The sequence below is a fragment of the Oncorhynchus masou genome, chromosome 28 (assembly GCF_036934945.1).
Source record: "Oncorhynchus masou masou isolate Uvic2021 chromosome 28, UVic_Omas_1.1, whole genome shotgun sequence".
NCBI classification, from domain to species: domain Eukaryota; kingdom Metazoa; phylum Chordata; class Actinopteri; order Salmoniformes; family Salmonidae; genus Oncorhynchus; species Oncorhynchus masou.
Window position 1 is genome coordinate 80935188 of NC_088239.1, and position 27325 is coordinate 80962512.

The 27325-nt window shown below is 45.1% G+C and overlaps 1 protein-coding gene across 1 annotated transcript in view; it reads right to left on the reverse strand.

Annotated features, from left to right (window-relative positions):
* Positions 1-27325, reverse strand: part of LOC135517071 (A disintegrin and metalloproteinase with thrombospondin motifs 19-like) — a 123342-nt gene that overhangs the window by 14620 nt on the left and 81397 nt on the right. Inside the window, exons 16-20 of the mRNA XM_064941092.1 lie at positions 23354-23511; positions 17872-18040; positions 16814-16949; positions 11002-11206; positions 5302-5454 (exon numbers count right to left, since the gene is read on the reverse strand). Coding sequence (XP_064797164.1) covers positions 5302-5454; positions 11002-11206; positions 16814-16949; positions 17872-18040; positions 23354-23511 — 821 coding nt within the window. The remainder of the gene's footprint in view (positions 1-5301; positions 5455-11001; positions 11207-16813; positions 16950-17871; positions 18041-23353; positions 23512-27325) is intronic.

Genomic DNA, 27325 nt, shown 5'->3' on the forward strand with positions numbered 1-27325 from the left:
AGACATGGAAGACTGAGAGAAAGACAACCAAAGCTTTAGTTTCTAGACTATCATTTTACGTATGTTGAAAACGTTTTTGGGAGATGCGATGGATCATTGAAGATCATTCAATATTCCCTTTATTTTGTTGTTTAGTGAAGTGACATGATCCCATGTGAAGAGTCAACTAATTTAATTAAAGTTCAATTCGTAACTAAATTGTTTTTTTTTCTATTGGAAGGATTTAATCATTTGCAATTATGTCTACTTATGAGGTAAAAGGTTTATGTTTCTGTCTCTATATGAAATGGTAAATATATTTATTGTATTTATTTTATTTCACCTTTATTTAACCAGTTAGGCAAGTTGAGAAAAAGTTCTCATTTACAATTGCGACCAGGCCAAGATAAAGCAAAGCAGTTCGACACATACAACAACACAGAATTACACATGGAGTAAAACAAACATACAGTCAATAATACAGTAGAAAAATAAGTCTATATACGATGCGAGCAAATGAGGTGAGATAAGGGAGGTAAAGGCAAAAAAAAGGCCTTGGTGGCAAAGTAAATACAATATAGCAAGTAAAACACTGGAATGGTAGATATGCAGTGGAAGAATGTGCAAAGTAGAGAGAAATAATGGGGTGCAAAGAAGCCAAATAAATAAATAAATAAATACAGTAGGGGAAGAGGTAGTTGTTTGGGCTAAAATATAGGTGGGCTATGTACAGGTGCAGTAATCTGTGAGCTGCTCTGACAGCTGGTGCTTAAAGCTAGTGAGGGAGATAAGTGTTTCCAGTTTCAGATATTTTGTCGTTTGTTTCAGTCACTGGCAGCAGAGAACTGGAAGGAGAGGTGGCCAAAGGAAGAATTGGTTTTGGGGGTGACCAGAGAGATATACCTGCTGGAGCATGTGCTACAGGTGGGTGCTGCTATGGTGACCAGCGAGCTGAGATAAGGGGGGACTTTACCTAGCAGGCTCTTGTAGATGACCTGTAGATGACCAACGAGAGCATACAGGTCGCAGTGGTGGGTAGTATATGGGGCTTTGGTGACAAAACAGATGGCACTGTGATAGACTGCATCCAATTTATTGAGTAGGGTATTGGAGGCTATTTTGTCAATGACATCACCGAAGTCGAGGATAGGTAGGATGGTCAGTTTTACGAGGGTATGTTTGGCAGCATGAGTGAAGGATGCTTTGTTGTGAAATAGGAAGCCAATTCTAGATTTAACTTTGGATTGGAGATGTTTGATGTGAGTCTGGAAGGTGAGTTTACAGTCTAACCAGACACCTAGGTATTTGTAGTTGTCCACATATTCTAAGTCAGAACCGTCCAGAGTAGTGATGCTGGACGGGCGGGCAGGTGCAGGCAGCGATCGGTTGAGGAGCATGCATTTAGTTTTATTTGTATTGAAGAGCAGTTGGAGGCCACGGAAGGAGAGTTGTATGGCATTGAAGCTTGTCTGGAGGTTAGTTAACACAGTGTCCAAAAAGGGCCAGAAGTATACAGAATGGTGTCGTCTGCGTAGAGGTGGATCAGAGACTCACCAGCAGCAAGAGCGACATCATTGATGTATACAGAGAACAGAGTCGGTCCAAGAATTTAACCATGTGGCACCCCCATAGAGACTGCCAGAGGCCCGGACAACAGGCCCTCCGATTTGACACACTGAACTCTATTAGAGAAGTTGTTGGTGAACCAGGCAAGGAAATGAGTTGAGAAACCAAGGCTATCGAGTCTGCCAATGAGGATGTGGTGATTGACAGAGGCAAAAGCCTTGGCCAGGTCAATGAATACAGCTGCACAGTATTGTGTCTTATCGATGGTGGTTAAGATATCGTTTAGGACCTTGAGCATGGCTGAGGTGCACCCATGACCAGCTCTGAAACCAGATTGCATAGCGCAGAAGGTGCGGTGGGATTCGAAATGGTCGGTAAACTGTTTGTTAACTTGGCTTTTGAAGACCTTAGAAAGGCCAGGTAGGATAGATATAGGTCTGTAGCAGTTTGGGTCTAGTGTGTCCCCCCCTTTGAAGAGGGGGATGACCGCAATATCTACATTTAAATGGTATTAATATTAATTTGCATATATTTCCTTTAATACCCATATATTCTCAGTAATTCTCATATATTCCCGGTAATTCCCACGGAAAGTTTCCACCTCTGAATATTCCCCCAAATGTGCAACCCTAATTATTAGTGTTGCCACCGTCCAGTAAACATGGAGTTGACAGTACATTTGCACGTACAAAACAAATGTTGTATTACCCCTACACCTCAACTGTGTCCCAGTTCAAAGTCAGCTTACATAGATGTTATACTTTACATCGTCCATTTTATGCTTCACCAAAATGGCTTAAAACGACACTTTTATCTCAGCGTGGCTGGCAGAAGCTAGTCAATAGGAGACACCTGACCGCTATTACAAACCAAACATTTTGCTAATACAGCAGCGAAGCCTACGGTCATTTTGAGCTCATTTGTCATTTAGGTCATTGCTGGAATCAGGTTTGAGGTCAGTAAGATTGGAACTCAATTCACTTACTGTTTATTGTGAAACTACTCTCAATCGTTGAGATGATCCAGACAAATAACAACCCAAATAGTTTAATAGAACACTATTATTATCATTATTATTAAATTATTATTATTATTATTAGTAGTAGCAGTAGTAGTAGTAGCAGCAGCAATGGTAGTAGTAGCAGTAGTAGTAGCAGTAGTAGTACTAGTAGCAGTTGCACTAGTAGTAGTAGTAGTAACTAGTAGTAGTCGTATTATTAGTAGTAGCAGTAGTAATAATTCGTAGTAGTAGTAATAGTAGTCGTAGTAGTAGTAGTAGTAGTAGTAGTAGCACCAGTAGTAGTAGTAGTAGCACTAGTAGTAGTAACTAATAGTATTAATATTATTAGTAGTAGCAGTGGTAGTAATTAGTAGTAGTAGTAGTAGTAGTAGCACCAGTAGTAGTAGTAGCAGTAGTAGTACTACTAGTAGTAGTAGTAGTAGTAGTAGTAGTAGCAGTGGTAGTACTAGTATCAGTAGCACTAGTAGTAGTAGTAGCAGTAGTAGTACTAGTAGCAGTAGCACTAGTAGTAGCAGTAGTAGTACTAGTAGCAGCAATGGTAGTAGTAGCAGTAGTAGTACTAGTAGCAGTAGCACTAGTAGTAGCAGTAGTAGTACTAGTAGCAGCAATGGTAGTAGTAGCAGTAGTAGTACTAGTAGCACTAGTAGTAGTAGTAGCAGTAGTAGTACTAGTAGCAGTAGTAGTAGTAGCAGTAGTATAGTAATAGTAGTAATAATAGTAGTGGTAGTAGTAGCACTAGTAGTAGTAGCAGTAGTAGTAGTAGTAGCACTAGTAGTAGTAGTAGCAGCAGTAGTAGTAGTAGCACTAGTAGTAGTAATAATAGTAGTGGTAGTAGTAGCAGTAGTAGTAGTAGTAGTAGTAGTGGCACTAGTAGTAGTAGTGGCAGTGGTGCTACTGGTAGAGTAGTAGCAGTGGTAGTGGTGGCAGCAGTATGGTAGTAATGGTAAAAATAGCAGCGGTAGTGGTACTAGTAGTAGTAGTAATAGTAGTGGTACTAGTATTACTAGTAGTAATATTAATAACAGTAGCGGTGGTGGTACTAGTGGCGCAGCGGTGGTAGTGGTGGCAGCAGTAATTAGTGGTAGTGGTAGTGGTGGTGGCACCGGTGGTAGTGGTAGCGGTGGTGGTGCTAGTGGTAGTGGTAGTGGTAGTAGCAGTGGTGGTGCTGGTGGCGGTGGCACTAGTGGTGGTGGTGGCGGTGGTGGTGCTGGTGGCGGTGGCACTGGTGGTGGCGGTGGTGGTGCTAGTAGCAGCAATGGTAGTAGTAGCAGTAGTAGTACTAGTAGCAGCAATGGTAGTAGTAGCAGTAGTAGTACTAGTAGCACTAGTAGTAGTAGTAGCAGTAGTAGTACTAGTAGCAGTAGTAGTAGTAGTAGCAGTAGTATAGTAATAGTAGTAATAATAGTAGTGGTAGTAGTAGCACTAGTAGTAGTAGCAGTAGTAGTAGTAGCACTAGTAGTAGTAGTAGCAGCAGTAGTAGTAGTAGCACTAGTAGTAGTAATAATAGTAGTGGTAGTAGTAGCAGTAGTAGTAGTAGTAGTAGTAGTAGCACTAGTAGTAGTAGTAGCAGTAGTACTACTAGTAGAAGTAGTAGCAGTAGTAGTGGTAGCAGCAGTATAGTAGTAATAGTAATAATAGCAGCAGTAGTAGTACTAGTAGTAGTAGTACTAGTATTACTAGTAGTAATATTAATAACAGTAGCAGTAGTAGTACTAGTAGCAGCAGTAGTAGTAGTAGCAGCAGTAGTTTAGTACTAGTAGTAATAATAGTAGTGGTAGTAGTAGCACTAGTAGTAGTAGCAGTAGTAGTAGTAGTAGCACTAGTAGTAGTAGTAGCAGCAGTTGTAGTAGTAGCACTAGTAGTAGTAATAATAGTAGTGGTAGTAGTAGCAGTAGTAGTAGTAGTAGCACTAGTAGTAGTAGTAGCAGTAGTAGTACTAGTAGAAGTAGTAGCAGTAGTAGTGGTAGCAGCAGTATAGTAGTAATAGTAATAATAGCAACAGTAGTAGTACTAGTAGTAGTAGTAATAGTAGTAGTACTAGTATTACTAGTAGTAATATTAATAACAGTAGCAGTAGTAGTACTAGTAGCAGCAGTAGTAGCAGTAGCAGCAGTAGTAGTACTAGTAGTAGTAGTAGCAGAAGCAATAGTAGTAGTACTAGTAGTACTAGTAGTACTAGTAGTAAAAGTAACAACAGCAGCAATAGTAGTAGCAGTAATAGTAGTAGTAGTAGTAATTAGTAGTAGTAGTAACTAGTAGTAGTAGTAGTAACTAGTAGTATTAATATTATTATTAGTAGCAGTAGTAGTAATTAGTAGTAGTAGTAGCAGTAATAGTAGTAGTAGTAGCAGTAATAGTAATTAGTAGTAGTAGTAGTAGTAGTAGTAGTAGTAGTAGTAGTAGTATTGGTAGTATTCATAGTAGTAGTATTCATATTGGCAGTGGTAATATTAGTAGTAGTATTCGTAGTATTCGTATAAGTAGTAGTATTCATAGTAGTGGTAGTAGTAGTAATAATAGTAGTATTAGTAGTAGTAGTAGTAGTAGTATTCATATTAGTAGTAGTATTAGTAATAATAGTAGTAGTGATAGTAGTGGTAGTAGTAGTAATAATAGTAGTATAAGTAGTAGTAGTAGTACTAGTAGTAGTAGTAGTAGTAGTAGTATTCGTATTAGTACTAGTAGTAGTTGTAATAATTAGAAGTAGTAGTATATTTATATCTCTATGTACCCACCTTGGCCCAGTCTCCTGTCCTCCAGATGTAACACTTGGAGTAGTCCTCACAGTCCTCCGTCTCACGGGGCAGGGTCGACAGGTCACACTTCTTCCGTGGGTTGGTGCACTTCACCAGCCGATGGCGCGCCCCCCGCCCACACTTCACCGAGCACTGCAACACAGAGATTGATGGATTGGGCTGAGTCAGTGTAAATTAATTTCCAATGAGAATGCCTAGCAGCATTGCGTTGCACTACTTTTGACCAGGACCCATAGTATCTGGTCAAATGTAGTGCACTATGTAGGGAATAGGGTGCCATTTTGGACTCATATACACATTAAGTATGTAGGTATCTTGGATGTGTCAGACAAGGTCAAGGGGTTAGGATGATCTGATGCCTTGATCACACTGACAGCGTCATCTGGTTATTTGTGCATCAAAAGTTCAACATTCACCTTTCTGCTACCATTTCTGTCAAGCAGTCTACACATACAGAAATACACAACACGTATATGTTGGGATAAATTCAACGTATGAACCACACACAACGTACTTCACCTGCCTCTGTAACACAATGCTGCAAGGCAAACACAGCGCTCCAGAAAGAGACGTTTTATTCCAAAAGGAGCATGTCGGTCATAATGTGATGATGGCTCTCTATGCTTGTCTCCCCTCCCTTTTACTCTAAGGTCAAAGGTTAGGTTTCTGCCATATGGCCTTTGACTGTCAATACCTTTTTATATCAGTGGACATTTTTTTGTTTTTCTAGATCAGAGGCACTGTTTCAATCTGTCGGGGCACATTCGGTAGCTAGAGAGTCTGACAGAGATGACCCCATCAGCCACGAGGCAGTGCAGTTGAATGCTACCCCTAGGCACTGAACTCGAGTCAGTTTTACTTCCTGCCAAGGAGTGGTTGCATACAGGACTGATTTAGTGTGAGCTAATTCCAGATCAGGCTGGTGGTGTGGGGGGGGGGGGGGGGGGCAACTTCTTCCTGTAGCCTATCTATCAAGCCACGTCACTCTTTATCCCTTCATCCTTCTCTCCTCTCTTTTCACATCTCCTCTCAAATTCCCCCTTTTCTCTCCTCTGCCCCTACGTGTTCACAGCTGCCTGGGGGATTGGACCAAGGAGGGGTGATCAAAGGCAAGGACATTCACTGTCAGTCTTGGCCCTCTCGGCCCGGCCCCAAAAAACCCCCCTGGTGTTGGCAGATGTTTCGCTTTAGACCCTCCCGAGCAACCCCTGTCCCCAGGAGAGTTATGGTCTGCTCCGCAACCTCCGACAGGGGGAGCATTAAATCATATGCTAGAATGGGAGGGAGGGAGGGAGGTATTGGAGGGGAGCAGCTTCTCTTTCTTTGTAGGGTGGAGGGTAGGCCAGCACCCCCCCCTCCCCCCATTTTACAAACCTGTCTTTTTACAGATGGGAAGGAAAGGAGGTCGGTTGCGCTGGCCCAGGACTCACAGTCAATTTGACTTGTTTGGTCTAGACACACTAATTTAGTTGCCCTTTGAACTCTAAATGAGATCACTGGATTAATGTATTGGGGATTATTGCAGGGGTGGCTACTATGGACAGAGAAAGACAGAGAGAGAAAGAGAGAGAGAGAGAAAGAAAGAGAGTGACAGAGAGAGACAGAAACAGAGAGAGAGAGAGAGAGAGAGAAAGGGAGACAAAGAGAGACAGAGAGAGACACAAACAGACCCCACAGAGCCCAGGACACCAACACAGTTAGACCCAACGAAATCATGAGAAAACAAAAATATCATTACTTGACACATGGGAAAGAATTAACAAAAAAACTGAGCAAACTGCAATGCTATTTGGCCCTAAACAGAGAGTACACAGTGGCAGAATAACTGACCACTGTGACTGAACCAAACGTAAGGAAAGCTTTGACTATGCACAGACTCAGTGAGCATAGCCTTGCTATTGAGAGAGGCTGCTGTAGGCAGACCTGGCTCTCAAGATGATACAGTCTATGTGCACACTGCCCACAAAATGAGGTGGAAACTAACCTAACCTCCTGCCAAATGTATGACCATATTAAAGACACATATTTCCCTTAGATTACAAAGAACCACAAAGAATTAGAAAGCAAATCCAATTTTGATAAACTCCCATATCTATTGGGTGAAATCCCACAGTGTGCCATCACAGCAGCAGGATTTGTGACCTTTTGCCACAGGAAATGGGCAACCAGTGAAGAACAAACACCATTGTCAAATACAACCCATATTTATGCTTATTTATTTTATCTTGTGTCCTTTAACCATGTGTACATTGTTAAAACACTGTATATATATATATAATATGACATTTGTAATGTCTTTATGGTTTTGAAACTTCTGTATGTGTAATGTTTACTGTTAATTTTTTATTGTTTTTCACTTTATATGTTCACTTTATATATTATCTACCTCACTTGCTTTGGCAATGTTAAGACATGTTTCCCATGCCAATAAAGCCCTTGAATTGAATTGAATTGAGAGAGGAGCATATTCAATTGGGACAGATTTAGCCTTTGGTTTATTGGAAGGTTTTGCATTTGTTGTTGTTTTTTAGAGCCAAATAAACAATAGAACAGGAAGGTATAACAGAGGTTAAAAATAATGAATAATACAATTATAAATAATACATTTAGGTTAAATGAATAAAGACACTTGTATGTTAGGGATATTACAATGCGACATGATCATGTTTTTTTTAGGCCAGGTTATTACAATGCGACATGTTCATGTTTTTTAGGCCAGGTTATTACAATGCGACATGTTCATATTTTTTAGGCCAGGTTATTACAATGCTACATGTTCATGTTTTTTAGGACAGGTTATTACAATGCTACATGTTCATGTTTTTTAGGCCAGGTTATTACAATGCTACATGTTCATGTTTTTTAGGACAGGTTATTACAATGCTACATGTTCATGTTTTTTAGGACAGGTTATTACAATGCTACATGTTCATGTTTTTTAGGCCAGGTTATAACAATGCTACATGTTCATGTTTTTTAGGCCAGGTTATTACAATGCTACATGTTCATGTTTTTTTAGGCCAGGTTATTACAATGCTACATGTTCATGTTTTTTTAGGCCAGGTTATTACAATGCTACATGTTCATGTTTTTTTAGGCCAGGTTATTACAATGCTACATGTTCATGTTTTTTAGGCCAGGTTATTACAATGCTACATTTTCATGTTTTTAGGCCAGGTTGTTACAATGCTACATGTTCATGTTTTTTAGGCCAGGTTATTACAATGCTACATGTTCATGTTTTTTAGGCCAGGTTATTACAATGCTACATGTTCATGTGTTTTAGGCCAGGTTATTACAATGCTACATGATCATGGTTTTTAGGCCAGGTTATTACAATGCTACATGTTCATGTTTTTTAGGCCAGGTTATTACAATGCTACATGTTCATGTTTTTTAGGCCAGGTTATTACAATGCTACATGTTCATATTTTTTAGGCCAGGTTATTACAATGATACATGTTCATGTTTTTTTAGGCCAGGTTATTACAATGCGACATGTTCATGTTTTTTAGGCCAGGTTAATTACAAATGGTTTATGGTCTGGTGAATTGTGACCATTTTAGTTCAGTTCTATTGTGTTGTAATTCCTTGTCAGAGGAAAGCGGGGAGCGAACATGCACTGGCATAAACACTCCAGCACATAAGAGTTTGATGAGTGAAGGTTGTGTTTGTCTGGGGGAAGGGGGGGGTTTAGCTAAGTCTTTACCTAGAGTTTGATGAGTGAAGGTTGTGTTTGTCTGGGGGGAAGGGGTTAGCTAAGTCTTTACCTAGAGTTTGATGAGTGAAAGTTGTGTTTGTCTGGGGGGAAGGGGTTAGCTAAGTCTTTACCTAGAGTTTGATGAGTGATGGTTGTGTTTGTCTGGGGGGAAGGGGGGGGGGGGGTTAGCTAAGTCTTTACCTAGAGTTTGATGAGTGAAGGTTGTGTTTGTCTGGGGGAAGGGGGGTTAGCTAAGTCTTTACCTAGAGTTCTATGAGTGAAGTTTGTGTTTGTCTGGGGGGAAGGGGTTAGCTAAGTCTTTCTAGAAGAAAAAGAAACGCACACCTATTAAGACGAGGTGCTGGCTAGCGGAGTAGAAACTTGAAAATAAAAATAAGAGAGCCGCACACTCTTGGAGCTCAGATGCAAGAGTGTGCGGCTCTCTTATTTTTATTTTCAAGTTAACTAAGTCTTTACCTAGAGTTTTATGAGTGAAGGTTGTGTTTGTCTGGGGGGAAGGGGGGGGGGTTAGCTAAGTTTTTACCGAGAGTTTTATGAGTGAAGGTTGTGTTTGTCCACAGGGCATTAGCTAAGTCTAAACCTTAGAGTAACCTTGACTTTTACCGAATGACTCATCTACAAACAGGGGAACCACAAACACACACTCCCACATACACACAGCTGCAAACACTACAAATACTAGAAAGCTATGAACTCATTTACCCATAAAACGATTAATCAATTTACTCCCCTTTGATAGGATTAACGGCCTTTCATCAACTGCATTATCAAAAGAGAAGGATTTTCCCTCATCGACTTCTTAAGTAAACTTACTTCAACGGGGGCCGAGAAAAAGCAACAGTGTTTAATGTGTGAGAAAACGAAAATCTTCAAAATGAGAAATTGGAGCCACATGAGAGAGAATCTCGATTGAGATATTTTCTCCTTATCGATACTGTTAGAGAACTGGTCGAGACCTGGTTCCTTTAGTCTGCTGCCAGCAGGCCCTGAAAGGGTAGGAGGGAAGGAGGGAGCATGAGAATGAGGGAGAGGGGAGGATGGGGGTAGAGGGAGATGCTGGCAGCAAGGCCTGAGCCAGTGATGTGCAGGTGCTATACAGAGAACTCAAAGGAATCTCAGCATCATTGCGTAAGCCCCTCTATGTGGAGTGCCAAGGGGAATATTCTGGGAGCTAGCCTCTCTCTAAAACCTCTCTCTACATCAGCTTCTGGGGATAAACATTGGCATATTAGCTTAAATAGTCCTGTCTATGTGAGTTTGGACTCTGGTGAGACTTTTTAAAAGTGGTCATGCAAAATGTGAATATACTAAATGTATATTAAGTACATTCTGCCCATTCTGAATGAGTTGAATCTTGAGCCGAACATTTATACCACTTTATTTTTGCACCCTTGCTCACTAAAGTTCATAATCGTGTTATCTCGTTTGCTAGCTGTCGAATTGTCGAGGGTTCCACTACGCCCTCAATTCTCCTCGCTACCAAGTGAGGCATCTATCTACTCAGTGTCTTTGCTAGCAGACTTTACCCATGAATCTTAGGATTGTTACGTAGCAACATAACTGACTGCAAGTTAGCTATTTCATAACGTAGCTGGCAACACAATAGTTTAGAACTTTTTGAATTTGACCAGGTGGCAGATGGGATTGCGCATTGTCTCAATGGTCACTACTGAACACATCAGCAAAGTCTAATTTGAACACTAGTGGTCACTACTATACACATCAGTAAAGTGGTCTCTCGATAAAGGGCTTTGTGGCCCAGTTTTCAAGTTGAGATTCAGCCATAGATTACAGAGGAACACATGGTCACCACTCTGACTTGTGTAAAGTGAACATGTGTAAAATCACACTGAAACAGAATATTCATAGAATAAATGCAGTTGAATCCATAATTTCTTTGATGTAAAATAAATAGAGTAAGTAGTGCGTCACAACTAAGAGTGTGTGTGTGGCCTCACCTCAGACCACACGCCAGCCTCCCACACGGTGAGACAGTCCTGGCCCTCGCAGCGCTGGTTAGGGGCCGGCTTGGGGCCGGCACAGTCGCGGTCCTTGGCTTTGACCAGGGTGCCGTTGGCCAGCTGCAAGGTGCAGGCTACCTGTCTGCTCTGAGAGCCTCTACCACAGGTACGAGAGCAAGACGTCCACTCAGTCATCATCCACCTGGAGAGGTAGAGAGCACATTAATACACACATACACAGTACACACAGACATACACACACATACACAGTACACACAGACATACACACACAGTACACACAGACACACATACACAGTACACACAGACATACACACACAGTACACACAGACACACACACACAGTACACACACACATTTACATTACATTTACATTTAAGTCATTTAGCAGACGCACTTATCCAGAGCGACTTACAAATTGCACATACACAGTACACACAGACATACACACACACATACACAGTACACACAGACATACACACATACACACACATACACGGTACACACAGACACACAAAGAGTACACACACACACACAGTACACACAGAACGCACACACAGTACGCACAATGTACAGACAGACAGACAGAAATACAGACAGACAGACAGACAGACAGACAGACAGACAGACAGACAGACAGACCATACAACCTCCTGCTTTGTGTAAACAATGTGGCCACCAGACTTCAACAGAGAAACCTAAGCCAAGGAGCAGGAACGTGAATGGTGAGTATGTGTGTGTGTGTGTGTGTGTGTGTGTGTGTGTGTGTGTGTGTGTGTGTGTGTGTGTGTGTGTGTGTGTGTGTGTGTGTGCGTGCGTGTGTGTGTGTGTGCGTGTATGTGTGTGTGTTTGTGTGTGTGTGTGTGTGTGTGTGTATATGTGCAGGGGGGGGGGGTCTCATCTCAGTGTTAATGACACCCCATAAACAGACAACCAGGCCCAAGCACAGCCCTAGAGGAAGGCTACCAGGCTGGTTCTGACGTAATGTGGCCCCATCTGGGTGACAGATGTGCAGGCAGAGGCACCAGGGAGAGTCTGGTTCTGCTGGTGGATGATGGTGATGGTGGAGGAGGGGAGGTGGGGTGGATATGCTCCATCCAAGCCTCCCCTCGGTGACTGCGATCAGGGTAGAGCAGACGGAGAGGACAGGGTCCAGCTGGAAGTCTGCTCGGGCCAAACAGGAACATGACGTGGCCTTGTTGACCTATCCACCCCCCTCCCCCCACACACACCACACACACCACACACACACAACACACACACCACACACACACACACATTACACATACATACATACACACATACACACACACACACACACACACACACACACACACACACACACACACACACACACACACACACACACACACACACACACACACACACACACACACACACACACACACACACACACACACACACACACACACACACACACATCCCTGTCTGACATCAGATCCACAGATCCAGTGGTCTGTTCTGCCGTTATCTGATTGCCGAGTTTTTGTTGTTGTTGAGCACGGCAGGACTGTAAATGTTATTTATTCGCGGCTCGGGGTGATGAAAGCTCACAGCTTGCTGCTTACTGCTCGGCTGCAGATGAAGTGTAATACCCCAGATACATATGACAGATAAGAGAGAGAAACTAATGATTTCCAGGGGATGCATTGTGGTGGAATGTAAATGTCAGCAGCGAGTGTGGACTAGCATTGGACAAGCATTAGACTAGCATTGGACTCGCCTTGGGCTAGCATTAGACTAGCCTTCGACTAGTCTTGGACTAGCATTAGACTAGCATTGGACTAGCATTAGACTTGCATTGGACCAGCATTGGACTAGCATTAGACTAGCATTGGGCTAGCATTAGACTAGCATTGGACAAGCATTGGACTAGCCTTGGACTAGTCTTGGACTAGCCTTGGACTAGCATTAGACTAGCATTGGACTAGTATAAGACTAGCATTAGACTAGTCTTGGACTAGCCTTGGGCTAGCATTAGACTACCCTTGGACTAGCATTAGACTTGCATTGGACCAGCTGTCTAGTGTTCATCTGTAGGAAGATAAGAGAAAGTTCTGTACTGGTATAGGCGATTCACGTTTATAATCCAGGCAAAACAACTTTGTGGGCTTCATGTAAATGTTTGTACTGGTTTCTGTCAACAAATGTGACTTGGTGTATCTCCTCAATCCATTATGCAATGGATGATCTAGGGCTCAGCTTACGTCAGCATTAAAGAGGCAATCTGGGATCTAGACAGCGAGAAATCGCCCACCACATCATTCTTTGGAAAAACAGCTGAGAGTAAGTAAACAAGTAAAACATTGGCATAAAATAAGCTTATATTTAGGGTTCTGATGGAGTACGACAGTTTAAAAAAAAAATATTAGTCATATTCTTTAAGAATCAATGGCTATGTATGCATGTACCAATCTCAGATTCCCCCTTTAACGACGGAGTTGGCAGCACTTCAGAGTATATCATGGAACCCTTCTATAAATGTCTTAAGAAGTAGCTACAGAAGGTCCTTCAACTAAAGTGGAACAACCATTTCCAGGAACTACCAGAACTTGCTGGATGAAGACTGTTAGTATGAGAAGAACACATGACTGTCATTGTTAACAAGCATCCCAGACTTTGGCATGGCGAAGTGAAGTTTAATTTCTCTTTGAGCTACATGTGCAATATGACTCAATAGAAACATAATTCTTCCATAAGAATTAAAAAGTCTGTTCTCAATGAATGTTGCTATTACACTATTCTCCCACCCCCACCCCATTTTTGGGGTAAAATGTTTAGTCATTTAAGCAGACACTCTTATCCAGAGTGAGTGCATAGATGTTCATACTAGTCGCTTCGTAGGAATTGAACAAACAGCCCTGACATTGCAAGTGCCATGTTCTACCAACTGAGCCACACGGGACCATATACTATACTATAACAAAGCCTGAGAGGGAAGGGACAAAGAAGGACCATCCATATTGTACCATCACTTATCTTTACCTTGTCTAGCAGGGCTGAGCTTTACCTTGTCTAGCAGGGCTGAGCTTGTCTAGCAGGGCTGAGCTTTACCTTGTCTGGCAGGGCTGAGCTTTACCTTGTCTAGCAGGGCTGAGCTTTACCTTGTCTAGCAGGGCTGAGCTTTACCTTGTCTAGCAGGGCTGAGCTTTACCTTGTCTAGCAGGGCTGAGCTTTACCTTGTCTAGCAGGGCTGAGCTTTACCTTGTCTGGCAGGGCTGAGCTTTACCTTGTCTAGCAGGGCTGAGCTTTACCTTGTCTAGCAGGGCTGAGCTTTACCTTGTCTAGCAGGGCTGAGCTTGTCTAGCAGGGCTGAGCTTTACCTTGTCTAGCAGGGCTGAGCTTTACCTTGTCTAGCAGGGCTGAGCTTTACCTTGTCTAGCAGGGCTGAGCTTTACCTTGTCTAGCAGGGCTGAGCTTTACCTTGTCTAGCAGGGCTGAGCTTTACCTTGTCTAGCAGGGCTGAGCTTGTCTGGCAGGGCTGAGCTTTACCTTGTCTAGCAGGGCTGAGCTTTACCTTGTCTGGCAGGGCTGAGCTTTACCTTGTCTAGCAGGGCTGAGCTTGTCTGGCAGGGCTGAGCTTTACCTTGTCTAGCAGGGCTGAGCTTGTCTGGCAGGGCTGAGCTTTACCTTGTCTAGCAGGGCTGAGCTTTACCTTGTCTAGCAGGGCTGAGCTTTACCTTGTCTAGCAGGGCTGAGCTTTACCTTGTCTAGCAGGGCTGAGCTTGTCTGGCAGGGCTGAGCTTTACCTTGTCTAGCAGGGCTGAGCTTTACCTTGTCTAGCAGGGCTGAGCTTGTCTGGCAGGGCTGAGCTTTACCTTGTCTAGCAGGGCTGAGCTTGTCTGGCAGGGCTGAGCTTTACCTTGTCTAGCAGGGCTGAGCTTTACCTTGTCTAGCAGGGCTGAGCTTTACCTTGTCTAGCAGGGCTGAGCTTGTCTGGCAGGGCTGATCTTTACATTGACTAGCAGGGCTGATCTTTACCTTGTCTGGCAGGGATGATCTTTACATTGACTAGCAGGGCTGATCTTTACCTTGTCTAGCAGGGCTGAGCTTGTCTGGCAGGGCTGATCTTTACATTGACTAGCAGGGCTGATCTTTACCTTGTCTAGCAGGGCTGAGCTTGTCTGGCAGGGCTGATCTTTACATTGACTAGCAGGGCTGATCTTTACCTTGTCTAGCAGGGCTGAGCTTGTCTGGCAGGGCTGATCTTTACATTGACTAGCAGGGCTGATCTTTACCTTGTCTAGCAGGGCTGAGCTTTACCTTGTCTAGCAGGGCTGAGCTTTACCTTGTCTGGCAGGGATGATCTTTACATTGACTAGCAGGGCTGAGCTTTACCTTGTCTAGCAGGGCTGATCTTTACCTTGTCTGGCAGGGATGATCTTTACATTGACTAGCAGGGCTGAGCTTTACCTTGTCTAGCAGGGCTGAGCTTTACCTTGTCTGGCAGGGATGATCTTTACATTGACTAGCAGGGCTGATCTTTACCTTGTCTAGCAGGGCTGATCTTTACCTTGTCTAGCAGGGCTGAGCTTTACCTTGTCTGGCAGGGATGATCTTTACATTGACTAGCAGGGCTGAGCTTTACCTTGTCTGGCAGGGATGATCTTTACATTGACTAGCAGGGCTGAGCTTTACCTTGTCTGGCAGGGATGATCTTTACATTGACTAGCAGGGCTGATCTTTACCTTGTCTAGCAGGGCTGATCTTTACCTTGTCTAGCAGGGCTGACCTTTACCTTGTCTAGCAGGGCTGAGCTTGTCTAGCAGGGCTGAGCTTTACCTTGTCTAGCAGGGCTGAGCTTTACCTTGTCTAGCAGGGCTGAGCTTTACCTTGTCTAGCAGGGCTGAGCTTTACCTTGTCTAGCAGGGCTGAGCTTTACCTTGTCTAGCAGGGCTGAGCTTTACCTTGTCTAGCAGGGCTGAGCTTTACCTTGTCTGGCAGGGATGATCTTTACATTGACTAGCAGGGCTGAGCTTTACCTTGTCTAGCAGGGCTGATCTTTACCTTGTCTGGCAGGGATGATCTTTACCTTGTCTAGCAGGGCTGAGCTTTACCTTGTCTAGCAGGGCTGAGCTTGTCTGGCAGGGCTGATCTTTACATTGACTAGCAGGGCTGAGCTTTACCTTGTCTGGCAGGGCTGATCTTTACATTGACTAGCAGGGCTGATCTTTACCTTGACTAGCAGGGCTGATCTTTACCTTGTCTAGCAGGGCTGAGCTTGTCTGGCAGGGCTGATCTTTACCTTGTCTGGCAGGGATGATCTTTACATTGACTAGCAGGGCTGAGCTTGTCTGGCAGGGCTGAGCTTTACCTTGTCTGGCAGGGCTGAGCTTTACCTTGTCTAGCAGGGCTGAGCTTGTCTGGCAGGGCTGATCTTTACATTGACTAGCAGGGCTGAGCTTGTCTAGCAGGGCTGAGCTTTACCTTGTCTAGCAGGGCTGAGCTTTACCTTGTCTGGCAGGGATGATCTTTACATTGTCTAGCAGGGCTGATCTTTACCTTGTCTAGCAGGGCTGAGCTTTACCTTGTCTAGCAGGGCTGAGCTTTACCTTGTCTGGCAGGGCTGAGCTTTACATTGACTAGCAGGGCTGATCTTTACATTGACTAGCAGGGCTGATCTTTACCTTGTCTAGCAGGGCTGAGCTTTACCTTGTCTGGCAGGGCTGAGCTTTACATTGACTAGCAGGGCTGATCTTTACATTGACTAGCAGGGCTGAGCTTGTCTGGCAGGGCTGATCTTTACATTGACTAGCAGAGCTGAGCTTTACCTTGTCTGGCAGGGCTGCTCATTGCACTTGCGGACTTGAGGCTCAGGTTTGGTCAGGTGACGACATCTTCGGTTGTCCACCACACTTGTAGTTTTGTTGACAATGTTAGTGCAGGTGACGATTGTCTTTCTTTCTCCTGGAGAAGAAAAATCGAATATGAACGACAAAGTATTGGAAAAGGGATCAAGCAATGCCCCGAGACAGCATCCTGTTCAGGGGGTCTACTTATACATCAAGCTGTCTCGTTCTTCAGACAGGTCATAGGCCCAATGGGCCGTTCTGGCATGGAAAAGGGCTTACTTACTTTACTCAAGCAAAGTGGGAGTGAGGTAATGTACTACTGAGTGGTAACGTAAGGTTTGAACTATAGTTAATATAAATCATATCAATCATTTCAATCTTTGGGCTAGTGATTGTATTGATGATCATTATCTAATATCCAAGCTCTAGGGAGTCATAATAAACTGCTTGCTTTCTCTTCTCCCTGGTACTCAACTAACATCATTGATCAGTCAGATAGTAAGCATTCATCATGAAACATCATTGCCGACTCTGGGCAAAACATTGTCGCAGGACACTGGGGCTCAAATCCGGGGTCTGCCGCGCTCATCACTGTGTCCCTCCGCCTCACCTACCTCTAAACTCTTTCTTACCTATCCTGTCAAAATCACAACAAGTCCACTCCTGGCTCAATTCCCAACTGGAGACCACCAGGGTTCAAAGCCTTAGTACACCCCTCAGACTGCTAACTCAACTTAACCTACCTCCTACTGCTGAATGTCAATGGGTTGTGTTGGTGGTCCTACCTCCTACTGCTGAATGTCAATGGGTTGTGTTGGTGGTCCTACCTCCTACTGCTGAATGTCAATGGGTTGTGTTGGTGGCCCTACCTCCTACTGCTGAATGTCAATGGGTTGTGTTGGTGGTCCTACCTCCTACTGCTGAATGTCAATGGGTTGTGTTGGTGGTCCTACCTCCTACTGCTGAATGTCAATGGGTTGTGTTGGTGGTCCTACCTCCTACTGCAGAATGTCAATGGGTTGTGTTGGTGGTCCTACCTCCTCCACACACGGCATGGCAGTCCTCCCAGCCAGAGTGGGTCCACATGAAGAGGGGTTCGCTGGGCATGGCCCCCGGTCCCAACCCCCCCTGGGGTTCCATGTTGGCCTCTGTGGGGATGGTGTACTCGTAATGGATGCCGTGGTTCTGCTCATTGAACAGCAGCACCTGGGTCAGGCAGATTATATAAGGTCAACGTTTGAGTAATGTTTGTCTAATGTTTGACGTTATTGCCTCAAGTTTAAAAACAGCAGCACCTGGGTCAGGGGGATAAGAGTTCAACGTTTGTCTAATATTTGTCTAATGTTTGACGTTTATTGCCTCATGTTTAAAAACAGCAGCACCTGGGTCAGGGGGATAAGAGTTCAACGTTTGTCTAATATTTGACGTTATTGCCTCAAGTTTAAAAACAGCAGCACCTGGGTCAGGGGGATAAGAGTTCAACGTTTGTCTAATATTTGCCTAATGTTTGACGTTTATTGCCTTAAGGTTGTGGATTCAGCCAACCAATTCCAGGAACAAACCACAGCCCATATTACACCCTCGGCAGGTGGACTGAAAATCATTTCAGAGGTAAACATTCCAACTAGCCTATCAATGTGGAGGGCAAGGTGGAGCTACGACCATATTCCAGATGTGCATGACGTGTCCAGGGATACACAAATCTGGACCTCGAGTCCAGTTCCACACTGATTTTCATTCTTGCAATTTAGTAAGGGACTGGTTTAAACCTGGGGTACCATGTGAGTACAATTAACTACCAGGTAAAACATTCAAATCAGATTTGGAACTGGACTCGAGGTCCAGATTTGAGTATCCATGGCTAGGGGTAAGAAACTAAGGGTTGGGACTAAGGATTAGGGACAAGGGACTAGGGGTTAGGGACTAGGGGTTAGGGACTAAGGGTTAGGGGCTAGGGACTAAGGGTTGGGGACTAGGGGTAGGGGACTAGGGGTTAGGGACTAAGGATTAGGGACAAGGGGTTAGGGACTAGGGGTTAGGGACTAGGGGTTAGGGATTAGGGGCTAGGGGTTTAGGACTAAGGGTTAGGGACTAGGGGTTAGGGACTAGGGGTTAGGGACTAAGGGTTAGGGACTAGGGGTTAGGGACTAAGGGTTAGGGACTAGGGGTTAGGGACTACAGGTTAGGGACTAACAGTTAGGGACTAGGGGTTAGGGACTAAGGGTTAGGGACTAAGGATAGGGACTACGGGTTAGGGACTAGGGGTTAGGGACTAGGGGTTAGGGACTAAGGGTTAGGGACTAGGGGTTGGGACTAGAAGTTAGGGACTAGGGGTTGGGAGTAGGGGTTAGGGACTAAGGGTTAGGGACTAAGGGTTAGGGGCTAAGGGTTAGGGACTAAGGGTTAGGGACTAGGGGTTGGGACTAGGAGTTAGGGACTAGGAGTTAGGGACTAGGGGTTGGGAGTGGGGGTTAGGGACTAAGGGTTAGGGACTAAGGGTTAGGGACTAAGGGTTAGGGACTAGGTGTTAGGGACTAGGGGTTGGGAGTAGGGGTTAGGGACTAAGGGTTAGGGACTAGGGGTTAGGGACTAAGGGTTAGGGGTTAGGGACTAAGGGTTAGGGACTAAGGGTTAGGGACTAAGGGTTAGGGACTAGGGGTTAGGGACTACGGGTTAGGGACTAGGGGTTAGGGATTAGGGGCTAGGGGTTTAGGACTAAGGGTTAGGGACTAGGGGTTAGGGACTAGGGGTTAGGGACTAAGGGTTAGGGACTAAGGGTTAGGGACTAGGGGTTAGGGACTAAGGGTTAGGGACTAAGGGTTAGGGACTAGGGGTTAGGGACTAAGGGTTAGGGACTAAGGGTTAGGGTCTAGGGGTTAGGGACTAGGGGTTAGGGACTACAGGTTAGGGACTAACGGTTAGGGACTAGGGGTTAGGGACTAAGGATAGGGACTACGGGTTAGGGACTAGGGGTTAGGGACTAGGGGTTGGGACTAGAAGTTAGGGACTAGGGGTTGGGAGTAGGGGTTAGGGACTAAGGGTTAGGAACTAAGGGTTAGGGACTAGGAGTTAGGGACTAGGGGTTGGGAGTGGGGGTTAGGGACTAAGGGTTAGGGACTAGGGGTTAGGGGCTAGGGGTTAGGGACTAAGGGTTAGGGACTAGGGGTTGGGACTAGAAGTTAGGGACTAGGGGTTGGGAGTAGGGGTTAGGGACTAAGGGTTAGGGACTAAGGGTTAGGGGCTAAGGGTTAGGGACTAGGGGTTAGGGACTAGGGGTTAGGGACTAAGGGTTAGGGACTAGGGGTTGGGACTAGAAGTTAGGGACTAGGGGTTGGGAGTAGGGGTTAGGGACTAAGGGTTAGGGACTAAGGGTTAGGGGCTAAGGGTTAGGGACTAAGGGTTAGGGACTAGGGGTTGGGACTAGGAGTTAGGGACTAGGAGTTAGGGACTAGGGGTTGGGAGTGGGGGTTAGGGACTAAGGGTTAGGGACTAAGGGTTAGGGACTAAGGGTTAGGGACTAAGGGTTAGGGACTAGGTGTTAGGGACTAGGGGTTGGGAGTAGGGGTTAGGGACTAAGGGTTAGGGACTAGGGGTTAGGGACTAAGGGTTAGGGGTTAGGGACTAAGGGTTAGGGGTTAGGGACTAAGGGTTAGGGACTAAGGGTTAGGGACTAGGGGTTAGGGACTACGGGTTAGGGACTAGGGGTTAGGGATTAGGGGCTAGGGGTTTAGGACTAAGGGTTAGGGACTAGGGGTTAGGGACTAGGGGTTAGAGACTAGGGGTTAGGGACTAAGGGTTAGGGACTAGGGGTTAGGGACTAAGGGTTAGGGACTAAGGGTTATGGACTAGGGGTTAGGGACTAAGGGTTAGGGACTAAGGGTTAGGGTCTAGGGGTTAGGGACTAGGGGTTAGGGACTACAGGTTAGGGACTAACGGTTAGGGACTAGGGGTTAGGGACTAAGGATAGGGACTACGGGTTAGGGACTAGGGGTTAGGGACTAGGGGTTGGGACTAGAAGTTAGGGACTAGGGGTTGGGAGTAGGGGTTAGGGACTAAGGGTTAGGGACTAGGAGTTAGGGACTAGGGGTTGGGAGTGGGGGTTAGGGACTAAGGGTTAGGGACTAGGGGTTAGGGACTAAGGGTTAGGGACTAGGGGTTAGGGACTAAGGGTTAGGGACTAGGGGTTAGGGACTAGGGGTTAGGGACTACGGGTTAGGGACTAACGGTTAGGGACTAGGGGTTAGGGACTAGGGGTTAGGGACTAAGGATTAGGGACTAAGGGTTAGGGACTAGGGGTTGGGACTAGATGTTAGGGACTAGGGGTTGGGAGTAGGGGTTAGGGACTAAGGGTTAGGGACTAGGGGTTAGGGACTAGGGGTTAGGGACTAGGGGTTAGGGACTAGGGGTTAGGGACTACGGGTTAGGGACTAACGGTAGGGACTAGGGGTTAGGGACTAAGGATTGTTTCAGAAAAAATACTTGTATTTATTTGAGCCTTGGTCTTTGAATAATCTTCAAAGTACACAAACACTGGATAGCTTCTCAAAAGACTACTTCCTCCGTAAATACATTGAAATGAAAACATTACACATACATAAACTTAATTTCCAAAAATGGAGAAGAAACAAACAACTGTTTTTGAAGAGACACTTTCCAAAACCACTGAGACATGATTTGATATCGTATTGATGTCATGTTGATTTGATGTCATATTGACGCCCACACGCTACTGTTTAATTATTATTTTTTTTACCTTTATTTAACTAGGCAAGTCAGTTAAGAACAAATTCTTATTTTCAATGACTGCCTAGGAACAGTGGGTTAACTGCCTGTTCAGGGGCAGAACAACAGATTTGTACCTTGTCAGCTCGGGGATTTGAACTTGCAACCTTGTGGTTACTAGTCCAACGCTCTAACCACTAAGCTACCCTGCCAGCCCCTAACATTTAACATTTATTACTTCATGATACCACTGTGCAGGACAGGATGCACACCCCTCCCCTTCCCCCGTTAACACATCATCTCATTAGTAGTTGTCAGGAGGCTAATCCTATTCAAATTATAACCCTAATCTCAGCAATGACAGAGCTGTCGCTAGCCGCAGCCAGCTAATAACGGCAGCCGTGCAGCCAATCATATCCTCAATCATTAATCGCGTCTGCGCTCAGGCTGCCAGGCTGGTCACAGGCCAACTCACAACCTGACCTGACATATGGGGAGTGCGCTTCCGCCTGTGGATATAGTACCACCAGAAATTCCGTAGTTCCATTAGACATGTTTACTGCTTTGTCTGTTGCACAGCAGTGTAATGTCTGTCGTACAGCAGTGTAATGTCTGTCGTACAGCAGTGTAATGTCTGTTGTACAGCAGTGTAATGTCTGTCGTACAGCAGTGTAATGTCTGTTGTACAGCAGTGTAATGTCTGTCGTACAGCAGTGTAATGTCTGTTGTACAGCAGCGTAATGTCTGTCGTACAGCAGTGTAATGTCTGTTGCACAGCAGTGTAATGCCTGTTGCACAGCAGCGTAATGTCTGTTGTACAGCAGCGTAATGTCTGTCGTACAGCAGTGTAATGTCTGTTGTACAGCAGTGTAATGTCTGTTGTACAGCAGTGTAATGTCTGTTGGACAGCAGGGGCGGCCTAGTGGTTAGAGCATTGGACTAGTAACCAAAAGGTTGCAAGTTGCAAGTTCAAATACCCAAGCTGACAAGGTACAAAATCTGTCGTTCTGCCCCTGAACAGGCAGTTAACCCACTGTTCCTAGGCCGTCATTGAAAATAAGAATTTGTTCTTTTAACTGACTTGCCTAGATAAATAAAGGTTAAATAAAGGTAAAATAAAAAAATAAAAATGTCTGTCGTACAGCAGTGTAATGTCTGTCGTACGGCAGTGTAATGTCTGTCGTACGGCAGCGTAATGTCTGTCGTACGGCAGCGTAATGTCTGTCGTACGGCAGCGTAATGTCTGTCGTACGGCAGCGTAATGTCTGTCGTACGGCAGCGTAATGTCTGTCGTACGGCAGCGTAATGTCTGTCGTACGGCAGCGTAATGTCTGTTGTACGGTAGTGTAATGTCTGTCGTACGGCAGTGTAATGTCTGTCGTACGGCAGTGTAATGTCTGTCGCACAGCAGTGTAATGTCTGTCGTACAGCAGTGTAATGTCTGTCGTACAGCAGTGTAATGTCTGTCGTACAGCAGCGTAATAACAAACTGTTACATATGATGAGTTCATAAAGGCTTTGTGAGTTGAGACGTCACCTACTCCATCAGTCAGAAAAAGTGACTGTACATTAGCAGACACTCTTATTCCAGAGCAATTTGGAGTAGTGAACGCATACATTTTCCATTGATACTAATGCCCCGAGGGACTCAAACCCACAACCCTTGCAAGTGCCATTGCTCTAACAACTGAGCCACTCAAGGCAGGCTAAAGCAAATGCTGAAAGCAGGTTCAAAGATTCCAAATAGTATTTGAACCCAGGTTTACAGAGACATAAGGAAATAAGGAAGTCATTTACCATGAGATGCAGCGGGGAGGTAGTGGGACCTCTGGCTGACATTTTCTCCCACAGTCCTCTCCGGACGTAGTGAACGGTGGTGCCCGCCATGTTGAAGGCTCCTGGGCGGTCTATCTTCCAGTCGCTGTTGATGGAATGCTTGTTTGTGTCTTTGAGTGCTGTAGAAAGTAAACAAGGAAATGCAGCAGAGACTTAATGGTTACAGTCCCAAATGGTACCCTTATTCCCTAGATAGTCATTTATGGGCTCTGGTTAAATGTAGTCCATTATATAGTGAATAGAGTACCATTTTGGGATGTTTCCAGTGTTTTGATGCACATGTAACTTGGACGGATGTTGTTGATACTGTGAGGGAAGAAAAATACAAGGCAGCAGTCTGGCCAAAGTTCTGTTTACCACTTAGCTGTGAGGTCCTTCATCTTAGACGTGTTTAACTGTGAGGTCCTTCATCTTAGATGTGTTTAACTGTGAGGTCCTTCATCTTAGATGTGTTTAACTGTGAGGTCCTTCATCTTAGATGTGTTTAACTGTGAGGTCCTTCATCTTAGATGTGTTTAACTGTGAGGTCCTTCATCTTAGACGTGTTTAACTGTGAGGTCCTTCATCTTAGATGTGTTTAACTGTGAGGTCCTTCATCTTAGATGTGTTTAACTGTGAGGTCCTTCATCTTAGATGTGTTTAACTGTGAGGTCCTTCATCTTAGATGTGTTTAACTGTGAGGTCGTTCATCTTAGATGTGTTTAACTGTGAGGTCCTTCATCTTAGACGTGTTTAACTGTGAGGTCCTTCATCTTAGATGTGTTTAACTGTGAGGTCCTTCATCTTAGATGTGTTTAACTGTGAGGTCCTTCATCTTAGATGTGTTTAACTGTGAGGTCCTTCATCTTAGATGTGTTTAACTGTGAGGTCCTTCATCTTAGACGTGTTTAACTGTGAGGTCCTTCATCTTAGACATGTTTAACTGTGAGGTCCTTCATCTTAGATGTGTTTAACTGGGAGGTCCTTCATCTTAGATGTGTTTAACTGTGAGGTCTTTCATCTTAGATGTGTTTAACTGTGAGGTCCTACATCTTAGATATGTTTAACTGTGAGGTCCTTCATCTTAGATGTGTTTAACTGTGAGGTCCTTCATCTTAGATGTGTTTCGATGTGAGGTCCTTCATCTTAGATGTGTTTAACTGTGAGGTCCTTCATCTTAGATGTGTTTAACTGTGAGGTCCTTCATCTTAGATGTGTTTAACTGTGAGGTCCTTCATCTTAGACATGTTTACCTGTAAGGTCCTTCATCTTAGATGTGTTTAACTGTGAGGTCCTTCATCTTAGACATGTTTACCTGTAAGGTCCTTCATCTTAGATGTGTTTAGATGTGAGGTCCTTCATCTTAGACATGTTTAACTGTGAGGTCTTTCATCTTAGATGTGTTTAACTGTGAGGTCCTACATCTTAGATGTGTTTAACTGTGAGGTCCTTCATCTTAGATGTGTTTAACTGTGAGGTCCTTCATCTTAGATGTGTTTAACTGTGAGGTCCTTCATCTTAGATGTGTTTAACTGTGAGGTCCTTCATCTTAGATGTGTTTCGATGTGAGGTCCTTCATCTTAGATGTGTTTAACTGTGAGGTCCTTCATCTTAGATGTGTTTGTATTCAGTTTATGGGGAATTTTAACTTTAGGAGCTTGGCGAGTTTACAAAATTATTTGAAACGTCAATATATATTTACAACAATTGATGCTTGTTTTTTGAACCTTGTTTATCTCCTTTGATAATGTATTCTATAACGTACTGTAGAATGGTGTTATTCCCTCCACACACACACACACACACACACACACACACACACACACACACACACACACACACACACACACACACACACACACACACACACACACACACACACACACACACACACACTCGCCAGAATCCTAACAGTAACCTCTTGTCCAATCTTATCACTCTTCCCTCTACATGCGTTTGAACTCATTTGGCTTCTCCTTAGCAGATTGGCAACCTGGGAGGGTGGAGAGCGATGGCTTAGCGAATGGGGAGTGAGGAAGGACTGGTGGTGGGGGAAGTAGAGACACTGGGGAAGTAGAGAGGAGGGGGAAGTAGAGAGGAGGGGGAAGTAGAGAGGAGGGGTAGTAGAGAGGAGGGGAAGTAAAGGCTCTGGGTAAGGAGGAGGGGAAGTAGAGGAGGACTCTGGGGAAGTAGAGACCCTGGGGAAGTAGAGAGGAGGGGAAGTAGAGAAGAGGGGGAAGTAGAGAAGAGGGGAAGTAGAGCCATTGGGGAAGTAGAGAGGAGGGGAAGTAGAGAGGACAAAGTAGAGACTCTGGGGAAGTAGAGAGGAGGGGAAGTAGAGAGGAGGGGAAGTAGAGAGGAGGGGAAGTAGAGAGGAGGACAAAGTAGAGAGGAGGACAAAGTAGAGACTCTGGGGAAGTAGAGAGGAGGGGAAGTAGAGAGGAGGGGAAGTAGAGAGGAGGACAAAGTAGAGACTCTGGGGAGGTAGAGAGTCTGGGGAAGAAGAGAGGAGGGGAAGTAGAGAGGAGGGGAAGTAGAGAGGAGGACAAAGTAGAGACTCTGGGGAAGTAGAGACTCTGGGGAAGTAGAGACTGGGGAAGTAGAGAGGAGGGGAAGTAGAGAAGAGGGGGAAGTAGAGAGGAGGGGAAGTAGAGCCATTGGGGAAGTAGAGCCATTGGGGAAGTAGAGAATAGGGGGAAGTAGAGAGGAGGGGAAGTAGAGCCATTGGGGAAGTAGAGAGGAGGGGAAGTAGAGAGGAGGACAAAGTAGAGACTCTGGGGAAGTAGAGAGGAGGGGAAGTATAGAGGAGGGAAGTAGAGAGGAGGACAAACTAGAGACTCTGGGGAAGTAGAGACTCTGGGGAAGTAGAGAGGAGGGGAAGTAGAGAGGAGGACAAAGTAGAGACTCTGGGGAGGTAGAGACTCTGGGGAAGAAGAGAGGAGGGGAAGTAGAGAGGAGGGCAAGTAGAGAGGAGGACAAAGTAGAGACTCTGGGGTAGTAGAGGAGGGGAAGTAGAGAGGAGGGGAAATAGAGAGGAGGACAAAGTAGAGACTCTGGGGAAGTAGAGAGGAGGGGATGTATAGAGGAGGGAAGTAGAGAGGAGGACAAACTAGAGACTCTGGGGAAGTAGAGACTGGGGAAGTAGAGAGGAGGGGAAGTAGAGAGGAGGACAAAGTAGAGACGCTGGGGAGGTAGAGACTCTGGGGAAGAAGAGAGGAGGGGAAGTAGAGAGGAGGGCAAGTAGAGAGGAGGACAAAGTAGAGACTCTGGGGTAGTAGAGACTCTGGGGAAGTAGAGAGGAGGGGAAGTAGAGAGGAGGGGAAGAAGAGAGGAGGGTAGTAGAGAGGAGGGGAAGTAGAGACATTGGGGAAGAAGAGAGGAGGGGGTAGTAGAGAGGAGGACAAAGTAGAGACTCTGGGGAGATAGAGACCCTGGGGAAGAAGATAGGAGGGGAAGTAGAGAGGAGGACAAAGTAGAGACTCTGGGGAAGAAGAGACTCTGGGGAAGAAGAGAGGAGGGGAAGTAGAGACATTGGGGAAGTAGAGAGGATGGGAAGTAGAGAGGACCAAGTAGAGACTCTGGGGAAGTAGAGAGGGGGGGGAGTAGAGAGGAGGGGTAGTAGAGACTCTGGGGAAATAGAGACTCTGGGGAGTAGAGTCTGTGGAGGTAGAGAGGAGGGGTAGTAGAGACTCTGGGGGAGTAGAGACTCTGGGGAAGTAGGGACACTGGGGAAGTAGGGACACTGGGGAAGTAGAGACTCTGGGGAAGTAGAGACTCTGGGGAAGTAGAGACTCTGGGGAAGTAGAGAGGAGGGGAAGTAGAGACTCTGGGGAAGTAGAGACACTGGGGAAGTAGAGACTCTGGGGAAGTAGAGACACTGGGGAAGTAGAGACACTGGGGAAGTAGACACACTGGGGAAGTAGAGACACTGGGGAAGTAGAGACACTGGGGAAG